The 16,192-nt window shown below is 41.1% G+C and overlaps 1 protein-coding gene across 5 annotated transcripts in view; it reads right to left on the minus strand.

The window, feature by feature from the left end:
- Positions 1 to 16,192, minus strand: part of Aff3 (ALF transcription elongation factor 3) — a 511,084-nt gene that overhangs the window by 138,126 nt on the left and 356,766 nt on the right. For all 5 annotated transcript variants that reach the window (XM_087898095.1, XM_087898094.1, XM_087898092.1 and 2 more), the window contains 2 exons: positions 15,434 to 15,470; positions 6,179 to 6,230 (listed from right to left, as the gene is read on the minus strand). In XM_087898095.1, coding sequence (XP_087754221.1) covers positions 6,179 to 6,230; positions 15,434 to 15,470 — 89 coding nt within the window. The remainder of the gene's footprint in view (positions 1 to 6,178; positions 6,231 to 15,433; positions 15,471 to 16,192) is intronic.

Here is a 16,192-nt window from a genome sequence, read left to right on the forward strand (position 1 = left end):
CTTTTTTCTTCGTTTTAGAAATTATTTTAGTTTTAGACACGTGTGTGAGTGCATGCATGTAAATACAGGTGCCCACAGAGGCCAGAAGTGTTAGATTTCCTGTGGAGTTTGAGGTACAGTGGTTGTGAGTTGCCTGATATGGGTCCTCAGAACTGAACCTGTGTCCTTTGAAAGAACAGCATGTGTGTTGAATCATCCCTAGTTTTCTAACCTATTAATATAGAAACCTAAGCCACTGATATCGGCCTTGGTTTTTCCTCATATAAGTAAGTAGAGTCTTAAATTCCTTACTGTCCTCACCGTCTTAATAAACTTTACATATTTTTCATCAACGGCACTTTCATCCTTGCTCAGTTAAAATTACATTCTAATTTGATTTGTGATGTATACTTTGATGCAAAGAATATTTAGAAATGTTATGATCATGTCTCAACATTGAGATTTAAAAGATACTTATTGCCAAGGACTGACTTACAACACCATTACTTTGTGTGAGCATGGAGCACGAGCCACGATATTTTCATACTCAGAAGCTGAGACTTTTCCACTGCTCATTGCCAGACCAGCAGCAATGGGCGTTTCTGTGCCTCTGGAAAGAGCCTGTGTTTGCACGTCGTGGGTATAGCACTGTCTGCATACTTAGGGCAGAGTGGGTGCTGATGCTCATATAGTCCACAAAATAGTGTTTTACTTATATTTTTCTCAGTTTCTCTGTACCAGTGGCTCTAAGTGTCCTGGCACTCACCATACAGATCAGGACTGGCCTCGAACTTGCAATGTATCTGTATACATTGGGAGGCTCTTGTATCTGCCTCCCAAGTGACTGTAGATGTGTCCCATTATGCCTTGCCCAATTGCAGCCACAGTATAAGCCTTCCCAGCCCCTGTGGAGTCCATAACGTCGATGCTGGTCTAGTTATTTTTTGTCATATTTTTGAGTCGATCTGTACATGCATATCGATGAATATCCTATCTTCCTCTTTAGCATTAGGAAATGTCCGTTTTCAATGTCTTACAGTTATTATGTCCTTTGTCTTATGGACTATTTGGCAGTAGTATGAAGACATTTGCTTCAGTTTTCTTGCATTTGTTACATTAACAGTTCATCCTTTCTTATTTTCCTTTTTTTTTTGTTTCAAGGCTTCAATTTATTTGTATTTTTATATCTGAAGTATGGACTGTGAACAATAAGTAGTCTTGATTTTATAGCTAGCATGGCATTTCCCCCTCAAGCTGGAATTTTTACCAAACTTAGATTGGCTAGTTTTCTATTGTTATCTTCCGTCTTTTGTTTCTGGACTTTTTGTGGTATCACCATTTGTGTTAATCTATTTTTAAAAATTTCTGCAATTACTTTTTAGATAAGGTCTAATCAATATTCATTTCCAGTGATATCCCCATGTACTGCACTATGTATAATGGTCTTACAGTTAGTGTACTTAGATTTAATATTGTGCTGCTTCACATGAAATGTAGGACCCTCATCACTTATGTTGCTTCTGCCATATATTTTACTTTTGCATACACACAAAAATTACAAAATATCATTTTTCATGGCATTAATAATTTTTAACATATTCATATATTTATATTTTCTGTAGCTATTTATTTGGTTTTTAATTCCACATCACTATGCATCATCATTAAATGAAGTCAGGACATGAACTTATGTAGGGCAGGAACCTTGAGGCAGGAGCTGATGCAGAGGACAAGGAAGAGTGCTCCTCACTGGCTTGGTCAGTCTGCTTTCTCATAGAACCCAGGACCATCATCTCAAGGGTGGCATCACTCACAATGGGCTGGACCCTCTCCCATCAATCACTAATTAAGAAAATGCCCTACAGTTTTGCCTATAGCCTGATCTTAAGAAGGCATTTCCTTAATTGGAGCTCCTCCTCTCCAACGACCTTAGCTTGTGTCAGGCTGACATAAAACTAGCCATTGGATTCCCTGGAACTGGAGCTATAGGTGTTGTGAAGTGCCTGACCTGAGTGCTGGGACCCAAACTGCAAGAACAGTATGTCTTTTCTACCACTGACCTGTCTCTCTAGCCTCACTTTGCTCTCAAAGCTTGATCCTTCTGGGTTTAGGAAAACTGAAGTTTTACCCCAAACCTGTATCCTGGGTGAGATTTGAATTCACAACTGAGGCAGTAGCTGCCCTCTCTGCTGGTCCCTTTCAGCTTTCTAGTTATTGTTCCCCACTGTGCTCACAAGTATCTTCTCCACAACAATGCAAATTAGAGCCATTAAAGCACTTGGGGGATTTATACACTACTGTCCCTTTCTCATCACTTTTCCTTTATGAAACGTCTTCTTCCCCTAATGGCCATGATCTTTCACAGCTGGGGACTTCATCCTCTGACATCTCACACCATTGCAAGTGTGGTTTCCCTCCTTAAGTTCTTGCTGCTTCTCGTGAATGGCTGAGTGCCCCCAGGGAAGGGGCAATCCAAATGGAGTTCTCACTCAATTCACTTTGCTTCCTTTCTGGATCAAATATTCTATACTTGCCTTAATAAATTTAGACTTCAGACCGTTTTCAAATACTCAAGAGGAGGGGAATTCAACTAGCATGAATTTTCCTGTCATTAATGTAACCAAAACTCTTTCACAGATATTTATGGTTTTGTTTGTATCTAAATACTAAATTGCTCTTTTCATCGTCTTCAATCTTTGGATCATCAATCCTGAAGGAAATCTCAGGTATTTCCCCAATTCATCTGTCCTACCATGCAATGCACATCTGAAGCTCATTATAATTAACAAGGAAGAAGGACGCTTCTTTAGAAAGTGTGCTCTAACTCCTAAAGCCATGTATTTATCGAGACAGGATTTGCTCTGTATCTGTGGCTCTAGGTGTCCTGGCACTCACCATACAGATCAGGACTGGCCTTGAACTCGCAATGATCCTCTTGCTTCTGCCTCCCAAGTGCTGGGCCTGCAGGTGTGTCCCACCATGCCTTGCCCAATTGCAGCCACGGTGTGAGCCTTCTCAGCCCCTGTGGAAGCTGTGACTTTTCATCTGTTTTATTCAGGCTATTTCCCTTCGCCCCAATCTCCGAAATCTGTACATTCTGTTCCTGTCAAATCCTAACTCCTAAGCATTCCCTTCCCTAAGTGGCCTTTGGTGCTATGGGTTGACTTGTCTCTCCCCAGCAATCCATATGCTGAAGCTCTAACTTTAGTATCGTGCTGGTTATTTTACATAGCTGTGATAAACAAGCTGAAAGAATCGTTTAAAGGAGGAAATTGCTTATTCTGGTGCACAGTCTCAGAGGGTCATCCCACACTTGTTTGGTTGTATGAGCTTTGGCAGACTATCATGACAGTGGGGACCCTTGACAAAGAAAGTAGAGAAAGGGGAAGAAGGGACAAAAACAAGATACTCTCAAGGATTTCCCCCCATGTGAACTTCTTCCAGCTAAGTCCCAGTGTGAATGTCTCCAAAGGCTTTTCAGCTAGTGTTACCAGCTGGAGGTACCGAGTATTCAAAACTGGAACCCATGTGGACATTTCCTCTTCAAACCAAAACTATTATCTCAAAACGTGACCTCATCTTGAGATAGGATCTTTATGGAAGGAATCATATTAAAATGAAACCATCATGGTGAGGCCTAAAATTAACAAGGTGGGTCTCAACCAATGTGGCTGGTGTTCTGATAAAAAGGGGCACAGAGAAGGATGCATGCAAGGAGGAAGGAGATGCTGGGAAGACAAATAGAGAGGTAAGGACACAAGGCCAGGAATGCAGGTAGCCCCTCTCCCAACAGTCAGAAGGGGGGGGGGACTTTCTGAACCAACTGTGGGAAAATACATTTCTGTTGCTTAAGCCATCAAGTCTGTGATATTTTATAACTGGCCCCTGACTGGTACTCATCTCTAAAAAGGGCAGTTCAACACTTTCAAAATTTGTTTCCAATTCATGGCCTGACTTTGTCTCAAGACTATACATTCCTAAGTAAGGTAGGTAGGCACATTTATGCCCTAATTTATCCTTTAAATTGGGAAACCTTTCTGATCCTCAGACTCCTTATATGTAATGTGGGCAGAGTGTTACTGCTATGCCTATCACAGTAAAATACAAATGAGGGAGATATGTGTGTGTGTGTGTGTGTCTGTGTGTCTGTGTATGATTGTTTATGTACATATGTACATATACATGTGAGTAGGTGCATATAATATCATCTACACGAATACCAACCCTACCCAGGCATTCTTATGCTGTTTGTCACAGTGTTCTTCCTGCCTGAGTATAACAGAAGGACTGCGGAAGGGCTCTGAGAGACTCTCAAGACTCAAGTCCACAATGCCCCACGTCTAAGAGATCCTTGCAACCTCAGCTCTGTTTTTTTGTTACCTGGCCTGAGTGACAACCATGAAGCAAGTGACAATGGACCGCTTTGAGTGAAGAGGCAGGGAGGTGGGCTGAGGACTTCCTACCACCAGAGGGCTTAAACTTAACTCCTTACACAGCCTACTTATTTTTACACAATAGGAGACACGAAGCACCAAGCAGTGGGAACTGACATTTCAGGGAGCAGATGCTACAGAAATGCATAAGGGAATGAAGGAGACCATTAACAGCACATCAAACTATGTGAGTCAAATTGATGTCTGGTGAACAAGGTTTTTAAAACATGTAAAGTTAGGTATGGTATGCTGACGGTTTACTAACATAGTTTTTGATGCTATTTTGTCTATCTAGGAAATGATTTTGAAAGACTGCTACTTTTATAATGATCAATGTTTTATCAAAGGACAAAACACAACTATTTCACCACGAGTTCTATTGGTAAATGCATACTCTAGTTTATGCATTCTTATCCTGTCCAAATGGTACTCAAAATAGCTACAATTTTCAGTGACTCTACCCTTTTCAGTTCTCTAGAATGCCTCCAGATGGCATTAAAACTCTTCTCCCATTATATTCTATAGCATAACTTAAAAAATTAACAACATTTTAACCATTTAGGACTGTCATAACTAGTATTTCATGAGAAAATACAATGAAATTCATTAGAACGTTTAGGGTCGTATATTGAGAGACACAACCTATAGTCATATCTACTACAGAACATCCAGCCTCCCTGTGTAAGCCAGAGGAGTGCTATAGACAGAAGGAGATCTGGACAAAAGATAAGACAAATCTGCACCACAGACCATGGCTGCTAATCAAGAGCACGTCAGGTGTTTAGGAGCGAGAACAATGATCCAGGAACAGATGTGATCACAAAGTCACTTCTATAATAAACATCTTTCACTCCCCAAAGGTGATCAAAGTAAATGTTTTCAAGGAGGAAGACCATACGGATGCTTGAGGCTGCAATGGCCGTTTGTTAGCTTCTGCTTCGCTGCCATCATGTACTGCACTGGTGTATCGGAAAACAGGAATGATAGCACTACTGTCTGACATCGGGTCACTCACTGGTTTGGAGTCCACCGAGAAGGCGAGACTGACTAGTTGTTGAGTCCCAAGCATCTTCCCCAGTGCTGAGATTCAAAGCGCACACCGCATGTCTCAGCGCTTTACCAACTGAGCTGCTTCCCGAGCTCCGGGGATCTCAATGCGCTATCATATTAACCATTAAAAACATACGTATATTCTTTCGGTACTGAGAAGGGAAAGCTAAAAATGCAAAAACGAGACACCTTCTAAATGTCTTTTCTCATGTTTAAGAAGTACTTTACTTGAAAACATCAATGAGCTCTTGAGATCTCAGAGATATCTATAGTTGTGTTTGCCACATATTTCGGAGGTGGGACTGCAGATGGCAGGCTTTTTAAACGACTTGGGTACTTCACGGGCATATGGGGCAGAATGTCCTCCAGTATGTGTAGAAAGTTCAGCAAACCTTATGTCAGTGTTAAAAGTTTCCAGCCAAATTTTAAAGGGCTTATCTCCATCCTCCCTTAGTACACACTCTCTAGTCTAATTATATTTCCACTTTATAAAGAAGAACATTTGCATTTGCAAGATTCCCCTTTTCAATGCTAAGGCATAAAACCTCAAAGTGTGTCTGTACCCAAAAGCATTTAAAAAGACATTATCATGAAAAAGGAGAACCATGGGCCTCCTTCCACTATGATTACCACCATTACAAGATACTTGCCCTGTTTCATTTTATACGGCATATTAAAGAACAGCCATCTCAGAGAGAAACGTGAAAGACACTTACGATGTATTCGATGTGCCATTGTCTGGACTCTCCGGCTCCGCGTCAGCTTTCTCTTAAAAAGGAAGTGGAGAAAAAAACACCAACATCAGTCTCCCAGTCCTTAAGATTTAAGATTAAACGTATTTCTATGTTCCTATTAACAAGTTTTCAAAATGGGCAGCGGGAGGCTTTTAAAACATCTTTTATTGTTTGGGAACCGAATGTGAAAAATAATTTCGCTTTGGCAATACAACTGCCCAGGCACAGAGCCTTGAGTAGGTACCAAGGAGCTATTTGCAAACAAGCAGAGACATGGAGCGCAGACCTTGCCAGAAGATGAATATCTTACAGATGGAATCAGTTTCTCTCCACTACACTTTACAGAAAAGTTTAAGGAAATAAATTCATTAGCATTGTACATCCAAAGCACTCTGAACTTTGATCCCTTCTGCTAACACAAGCCAAATGGGGTCAGGCTGAATTGGAACTTGGAGAGAATTTCACAGAGCACTGAAGCCATAGCTGTGAAATGTCCAAGAATTTCACCCCATGGAGAACTCTGGCAGCAGATTTTGGGGCTCCCAATAAAAGCCGAATAAGATATAAACCAGAAATCCTTTCTGACCATCTGAGAGGCAAGTAAACGAGCATCTCCATGGGACGTGGCTATTGGGGATTTAGTTTTAGGAGTCTGGAAGGAGTCCAAATTCTTTTCACAACAGGCATAAGGTAATACTTAATCCTTAAGCCAACTGTGGTTTGAAATGTGCACCCTCATTTGGTAAGGAGCTCCTCTGGTTTTGTGGCAGCAGAAGGGAAAAAAGAGCTGTTCATGCTGGGTCTGCAGTGCAATAGCTGGGCAAACCCAGCACAAAGTTTTGAGCGGCAGGAGATGGGTCCAGTGGCAGGAGCCAACCTTCTTTGCTGTTGCTTTCAAATCAGGCCTGACACCTTCCAGGGCCCTCTGCTTCTGCTCAGCTCCTTCTACCTGATCACTTATCCTATCCCAACACAGGCTTGTGGTATCATTTGGGGAACGACCACCTGGATTATACAGCAAACCTCCCAAAGAAACTGTCCTAACTGAGCTCAAAAGCCCATCCTGTATTTTCCTATGGTAGCTGAAGCAATTGTGAGGGGGGAGGACAGCTACACACAAGCAATCTCAGGTATAACTCTGCTGTGTGTCGATGCACTGCCAGAACTCTCACAGAAGACAGTTACTCAGTCCCAAACACGCTCAAAGGAAAGGAAAAAAAAAACTCACAACACTTATGTTGATACCAAGCAGACTAGTTGGTTCCTGACTCAGGAAAAACCATGTTGAGTTAAAAGCAAACATAATAGACTAATGCTTGCTCTAACACCCTGAGTTTTCTATTAGATTGATTGGGTCTTCTGCGCAGAGCAGTGGTTAAGTTCATTTAGGAGACGTGTAAGGTCTGGTCAAGTGGCCTGGAAAATAACCTAATTTAGTACTTTCCAGAATCATTTTCCCAGAAGAACCCCCATTCCTGTCACAATCCCAAAATACAGCCACAGCACCTGTATTATCCAAGACAAAACTAAACGAGGGTCTAATTCTTCTCATATCCACTGACTCTCCCCCCCTCCCCTGAGTCTGGAGAAGTGGGTTACATTTCCCAAGGAACAGCTGCCAGCAGTTACACCAAGGCACCATTATGATGGAGGCTATCAAATGGGCTGGGCAGGACTAGACAAGATACGCTTCCAACAGTTCACGTCAGAGAACAAGGAATCATTATGAGACAAAGGAAGACCTTGATTGGACGTCTGAGTAAATGTTTTACCTTGACCAAGAATGCTGCCAAGTAGCCCACAGGCTGCGAGGACCCAGGTTGGATTGCACATGGGACCTGGGGGCTGGAGGCATCATGGGCTGTCTTCAGCACGGGGACAAAGCTGCAGCCGATTGTCTCTGCTCTTAGCAGCACTTATGTTGTGGCAACAGGGAAAACAGAATAGGGAGGGCCAAGAGGGACATTTGCAGGAGCAGTCTGATAGTGGCTGCTCTTGGCAACCTCAGTGCTCAAAGAGAGGGACCCTTTCTGGGGAAAAGCAAGGTCAAGACTGAGATGGGGAATACATTTTTTTTTTGCATTTCTGGTAGAAAATACAAGCAAATTAAACCCCCAACATTTTTGAAAATTTAGGTGATGCAATTTCTGAAGTTCATTTGAAACGTTCAAGGGCTTGAGCTACTGAGAGTTGTCACTACCTCATCAGGCCCCAAGGGACAGTGACAGAGGTGAGGTAACCAAGTCTCAAGACCAAGAATTGGCGAGTGGGTACCTGCACCCTGAAAAGAAGGTATCTGGGAGTCACCTTCAAGTTAGCTCTTGGATGCTACCACTTTGTTCTCTTTGAGAGAGAGGCTGCACTGCTCATTTAAAAACAAGGCAGAAGAAGTACAGGGTGGTCATTTTGCATAAAGAAATAGAATTACAGAAAGAAGGGGAAAATGAACCATAGAAAGGAACACACAGATATATGTGAAAATGTGTATGTACATATGCAATATATATATAAAATATTAGCCTTCTTTTACATTTTATCCAATGTGCGTGTGTGTGTGTGTGTGGCATGGCAGGTATGTTCGAGGACAATCTGTGGGAGTTGGTTCTTTCCTTCTACCTATGGTGGATCCCATGGATTGAGTGCAGGTCATCAGGCTTGGTAACAAGCATCTTTATTCACAAAGCCTCCATCCATCCATCCACCCACCCATCCACCCAACCATCCATTCCTCCCTTCCTTCCTATTCATTCACCCTCCTTCCTTCCCTCTATCCACCATTCCAGCTATCCACCACTTGTGTGTGTGTATAATACATGTTTTCAGTTCCACATGTGTCTTCTGATGCCTGTCACTAAAATGGACAGTAGAAGAACTTTGCGCTGAGGGTAGCTTAGAATTTTTACAGTACAGTCATCATTGGGATGAAGATATGTTGAGGCACGGAACAGCTCAATCACTCAACAGGCCACTCAATGACAGTAGCTTCCTCCCTGATTACACATACTGAGGGCTCTTGTGTGCCTGGTATTCTGCCTGGCAGAGGTAAAAATAAAAACCCAAATCTAATTCACATTGTTTTAGAGACACCAAATGCACTGCTGGTGTCATAGTGGCCATCTTCCCGACAGAAAAGAGTTTGGACACGTGGAGTTCAGTGTTCTTTGTGTTCTGTTGTTACAATCTGATATCTTGTCTTTTAATTTTTGGAAGAGGAAGAACATGAAGCTGGCTACGAAGGGAGGAGGGGAAGATCTGGGATGGCTTGGAGAAAGAAGAATGAAAATGATCAAAATACACTGTAAGAGAATTTAAAAAGTAAAAAGGATAATAAAAGAAAAACTGCCAGATATGTAGTTTCTAAGGAGATTATGAGGAACCACGCCTTGATTTTAAAATTTTAACTGAAACGTTATTGAAATTACTGAAATACTAGAAAAGGTCCCCCAGTAGGACTGTATTCTGCTGAAGTTTTCACAAAAGAACACCTGTCTGTGCTGGCCTTTTCTTCACTGTCCATCACGGGAATCCACACTCACAGTGTGAGAATCTGAGCACGGAGAAAACCAGCAGCTTCACTCGTGTTTTTAATTCTGTTATCCTTCAATTATTACTCCAAATATTTTATAACGTTAGATGTATCTACTTTAGATTTTATCTGTTCTCATTAATGTAACAAATTTTCCCTCTATCATTTTCACTGGTTCAGCTGTTTCTAATATATACTTTTAACTTTTAAGCTTGTTTAATCTTTTATTTCTCACATTAAGAAAGAAGAGAAAGATACATATGTTCTGAAGAAAGAACAGAGAATAATCTCCTATTTCTTGACTAATCAGCTTCTTTTGAAAAATAATTATGTACTTTTATTTAATGTGCGTATCTGTGCACCACAGAAGTGCAATGTCTGCAGAAACCAGAAGAGGGCATCAGACCTATTGGAACTGTGAAAAGACAGTTGCAAACTACCACCACATGGGTGCTGGGAACAGAGCAAGCGCTCCGAACAGCGGAGCCATCTCTGTAGGCCCTTGGCTTTTGTTTTTATACAGTGCAAAGTGAAGAGGCTCACCCACATGTCTTTTCCTTCCATCCTTTCTTGTTCAACGCTAGGTATACCTTTCACAGTCAAATTTTAAAATAGTCTGTTTAATCATAATCATAATAAGCCATCATAAATATTAACTGAGTTAATGAATTAATCATTCCCTTTGCCTATCAGGTCAATTAGAGAACTTATAAACCAATAATGAGCCCTTTCAGTATAATACAAGGGAGTAAGAGATGACTCATGCAGAAGGAACCCCTCCTCATCGGAAGAATGTAAATGCTCCTGGCACCTACGGCCAGTGGTTCTTGCTCTTACAGTCCACCATTCCATGGGTTAGTTTTTCTCAAGTCAAGGCCAGGCCTTTCCTAGCATTTCTAACACTATGTACCTTTAGTGCACATAAAATGCGTATGTAATGGATGTGTATAGGTTAAAATGGACTATGAGAAAAACTTCCAGGCTGGAAATAAATATTCGCAAGTAATCCTGTGCCTCCTGAGTGGGCCCAGCGAACTGCATCCTCTTTCCTGCCAGCTACCTAGAAAGAGGACTCCAGTTAAACCTTCCCTTTCTTTCCGGATAGATTTCACCACCCAGGAATACATTCTCAGTCACTGCTGCTTCTACACTTTACATGAAAGGAGTCATGCTGCCACCTGGTCTTCGGAGACTTATTTCTGACGCTCAAGAACAGCTTTCAGGACAGACACAGCCCTGGGTTGGTTCAGCCTTGCACCTAGCAGCATCTTGCTTGTTTCAGAAGTATACCTTGACCCATATGAACGATGCATTTGCAACACTCATGAACATCTTTCCCTGCAGATACTAGAAGCACTGGACTGCAGGGCTTTGCTATGTCCCAGACTAGTGAGTCAAAATTTACAATCCTTCAAGGAATACAGCAGTGTGGAATAGAATTTCACTGTGATGCCTGCATGCCTCTAAGGACCAATGAGACCCAGATTTTGTACTGGTTCTTTTGTACCATTTCATAAAACCCAGTTTTGGTTCAATGCAGTGACCTATTGTCCCAACACACATGGTGACCTGTTAAGCACCACAAACACAAACTATAAGCCTAAATAATAAGAGAAAAGAGTCCAGTGTTTAGCCTTTTACTTTTCCCCCTGGTATTTCTGACTGAACTATGTTTTTAACTTTAATGAAATGATATTTGCCAATAGTTTCCTTTTCCATCTTCACATTGACCAAAGACACAGATAAGATGCTCCATTACCACCCTCTAAAAGCACAGTTTTACTGGTCTTTGAAAAATACCCGAGGTTAACTTCTGTACATGATGCGAGGTGAGACGTAATTTCATTGTTTCCCATCCCAAGTATTCCAGCACAAGACAGCCGTCTATCCACACTGGCCACTGTGCTAGCTTCAGCGTGACAATTCCCATGCATTCACGGTCCGTCACGCCACTAGTCTAGCTACCTCTACCGTGTAGCTTTGGTTGTTTTGACACAGCTGGTAAAGACAAGATGCAAGCTTCATTCTCTTTCATGTGTTTGCCATTCTCATCTTTTGCTCTATCATATAAATTACAGGCCCAGATTGCCTACTTCTATCTATACAAATATTTGAACTTGGATGGCACTGTATTGAATCTACAATGTATGGAGAAGTATAAATTTTTACATCACACCTTCTAATGTCTGAACCCGATACTAGTCAGTCTATTCATTGAGGTTGTCTGTAATATTCCTCCATAGTTTTCAATTTTTTCCCATCACTTTCTTATGTAGTTTTTCAGATTCATTGCTTAGTAAGTTATATTTCTGTGCCAATGTCAGATATTTTTAACTGTGATTTTTCTTTTATTTTTAAATCAGGAGAATGCAATTGATTGTGAATACAGCATTGTTAAATCTTCTTATTAATTCTAATAATTCATCTGTAGGGTTTTCAGTGTTCTATCAATATATTGATGATTACATCATTTGGGGAGATGAGTTCTGATGTTTCCATCCTAATGAACACCACATCTTCTTTTTTCTTAGTTTATGGCTGTGGCCAAGGATTCTATCCTGAGGTATCAGTCTTGAAATGGTGCCTTTGCCTAAGCTGTAGAGGGTACACTTAAAGACAAAGGAGCAGAATTTCTAGGAACTTCTTCCTTACAGACACGGATAACTGTTTGCAGAAATGAGTTATTTTTCTATGCCCAACTTGCTAAGACATTTTTTTCTAAGTTACATATATAGAATTTTATGAAATATTTTTCAATGTCTTGGATTAAATGCATTTTTCCTTTTCATAGTAACTATGATAAATTCTATCACTATTTGAACAGAATCTGATTTTGAGTTACCAGAACAAATAGGATTTCTTAGCTCTTATACTTTGAAATGTATTTTATACACTGCTAGATTTAATTAGCAAACATCCTCTTTGGATACTTATGCATTGGAATCATGAATAAAATTAGTTACAACTTTTCTTTCTTGTACAGTTCTGTCGAGTGTTGACAAAGGTTATGGTGGTCTGAGGGAGTGGGGAGCTGCCACCCTTCCTACTGGACCGTCCAAAAGAGGACGCCAGCCCGAGGTTACCTCTTGCTGTGCTTGGTGGAATTCCTGGTAAGAAGCAACCAGCTTTACCACTGTGCAAAATGATTTTACTTTTAAAAGGACTAAGCCATTTTTTAGATAAATAGTTGTAGGAGTGTTTAGGTTATGTATGTGAAATTTTTATATCAAACACATAATTTCTAAAATTAGTCACTATAAACATACACTATAATAACATTCATTTCATCTAATTTTGCCTTTAATTACCTAGTTTTTAAAATAAAAAGGTTTAATATTTACTTATGTATCTGTACATAGTTTTTAAAATAAAAAGGTTTAGTATTTACTTATATATCTGTGTTAGCCACACAAAGTCAGAGGAGAGCGTTGAATCTCCTGGATCTGGGATTACATGTGGTTGTGAGTATAACCTCTTTTTTTTTTTTACATAAAGTGTTTTTTAAATTGTATGTTGCTTATTTTCATGGGGATGTTATTTGAGGTTATTTAGTTTTTGACTTTTTTCTTGTACTCCTATCAACTGGATGCTGCTGTTCTGGTTGTCTGTTTACTTTAGCCTCTTTTGACTTCTATCTGTTTATCAGAAAAACAAAAAGGTTTCAATTGTCTATGTCAGATTTGGGTCTTGAACTAATGCTTATTGCTTTTGTGAGAGTCTATTAAATTTTTATTTTATTGATCATTCTTAAGGTCATTTAATCAGCAACCACTTATTTTTTGCTGATGAATTACAGGTCCTTCTGCAGACTGAGCTACACTCACACCTCTCCTTCTCTTGCCCTGAATGACACAGATGTCCTCTGGGGTCAGGGCTCCTCTCAGTGCTCACTGCTGCTCACAGGTCTGATCCATAGGGTGCTCAACTCAAGGGAGGTGTTGATTTCTGCACCAGAACACTGATGGAGCTTTCTAGAACACCTGTGCCTTATGGGGAGTAAAGGGCTGATCTATGAGAGGAGAAGGTATGTTGGCTGGAATGTCACAAGAGAGGAGGTGAGCTAGGAGTCCAACACCTCCTTTTGCTCCCAAACAAGGCGGGAAATACTTTACTCTGCACGTACAGAATTCTTGGTTAGTCATCTTGCAGACAAAGCTGCCCCCTTTTCCAGCACTGAATTACGCCCACTCCAGATCTAGCATCATCTTAAGAGTCTAGTTTGTTTCTTTTTAGGAGGAGATCTAGTACTGCTCATCTCTTAAGCAAATATTACTGGGGTTTTGGTTTTTTGAGCTTTAAAAAAAAGAAAATCAAGTGGAAAATTCTATGTGCACTAGTTAGGATGGGGACTTAAGGTGACAGGGATGGAATGGTCCAGCTGTCCATCATGACAATCCACGCCTTCCGTTCTCCTGGGATTCAAGGGAGACCCACAGCCTGCCCAGGGGCTCCCAAATGCTCTTCCCCATACCAACACACACTCTTTGTTGCTTCTTTTTCTGTCCAAGTTATAATTTCATTGCTCAGGGCTGTTTTTCAGTAAGGGCCCCTTTCCTGAACTAGGGCTGCTGCTAATTCAGTTCCATTTCTACAGCATCCTAGTCACTGAGTGAGGAATCCAAATTGGAGAGGAGGAAGTACTTAAGATCAACCTGCCACCTGAGTAAGCATTCTCCCAAATTATAAAATGCAGACACACACCATGTGTTTTCATATGTGAATATACAGTAACATACTTAATATCCTAATATTATAAAGCAGAAGCTTATTAAACATCAAGAACTTGTCACAGAAGAATTACAAAGATTCCTCACTGGTACCCGTGCTCCCAGAAAGTCCTGTGTCAGACTGCCATCATCCCCCTCCCCAATGAACTTTTCTCTATCTGGGCATGAATGTTATGGAGCTTCCCAGTACACTGTGTGGACATCTTCTCTCCCAAACTCTCCTGCCTTACAGGCGTCAAGTGGATGAGTCTCAGTTCCACAGATGCCTCTACCAATTCAGAGTGATTTTTATCTTCCCATAGCTTTGTAACTAGCAAAGGCTGCCCTGTTCCCAGCTCACTGGCTGCTCGTGAAGCCAACAATGCCTGGTCTCCATGAGTTTGCTTTTAAGACACAAACAGGGAGCTTATGCATTTTTAATGCCACAGACAACATTAATACCAACTTGTAGGGCACAGAAGAGAACTAAAGCTCTCCTTCACACAATGCTCCCTCTCTGATAACAGAGCTCACATGCTTCATCAACCACTGATTCAGTATGGGGACCCCTTGCTGTCCAGCCCAGCCTGCCTATTTCTGGAAGAAGGCACAGTATATTTAACAAGTGCGTGTCTACTTAATAGAGTCTAAGGTCATTTATTGTGACGCCTTTTGTTTGGATTTCTTTGCCTATTCATTTTCTTTTAATTTAGGCATCTCGTTACTTGCCTTTTAATTGATTTCCTTCACATATACTAGGGACCAATGGAGCATGGTGCTCTTCTCCTCTGGAATCCCCTTGGCATGTACTACTCTATGCTTTGGCCTCCTCCCCCTTGAATACCCACACTTGGGGTCATCAAGAGCCTCATCACACATGTAGGCGGTGCCTAAAGAAAAGGCTCTCTTTCTCTCACTTGATTGTGTTTCCTGGGGGCTTCTGTGACACCCACTGCTCATCTTTCCCTGCCCTCTCCACAGAAAGCTTTAGAGACAAGTTCTTACTTGGATTATTGTGTCCAGAGGATACAAGTTGAGAGTCCTGGAAAAAAAAAGAAAAACAAGAAATATCATTTCTCTTATTTCCATTTTCCAAATTAAAGTTGAATACATGATATATTACTCATTATTCAGAACCAAGTCTCCATTCAAAACTCTACCAGCTACTGTCACGAGACACATCGACATGAGCGTGCTTGTTAAGAAGTCCTGGGAGTCTAGCTGACAACTGCAATCAGATTTTATTATTGAATTTTGTTATGTTTTATTGAGGTGATAATTCACATCATACAAAACAAACATTTGGGAAACAAGAAATTCTGTGGCTTGTGGTACTTTCAAGGTGTTGAATGACTACCCCTACAGCCCCCTTTCCCTGTCCCTCAGCCCCTAGCAGCCTACCCGTTTCCATCTGTATTTTTGGACTTTCCCATTCTGGTATCTCATCTACCTAGAACCGCACAATCTGTGACCTTCTGAGTCTGGCTTCTTCAGTTAGAATGCTGCACTGGAAGTTCATTCTTGTAGGAACTGGTCTCAGTAGCCATCTCTTCACCCCTCCCTCCCCAATCTTCCTCTCTTCTTTCTTTGGCAAGGTCTCACTATACAATTTATGCTGGTCTGGAACTTATAATCCTCCTACCTCAGGCCTCTGAGTGCTAGGATTATCGGTATGTGCTATGGTTCATTTTATGGATGATAACTATGGGATATAGAAGATGATATTTTATGCACACCCCTGCTGATAGCACACAGTGTCTATAT

Source organism: Myodes glareolus, chromosome 18, assembly GCF_982192425.1.
Source record: "Myodes glareolus chromosome 18, mMyoGla1.1, whole genome shotgun sequence".
NCBI classification, from domain to species: domain Eukaryota; kingdom Metazoa; phylum Chordata; class Mammalia; order Rodentia; family Cricetidae; genus Myodes; species Myodes glareolus.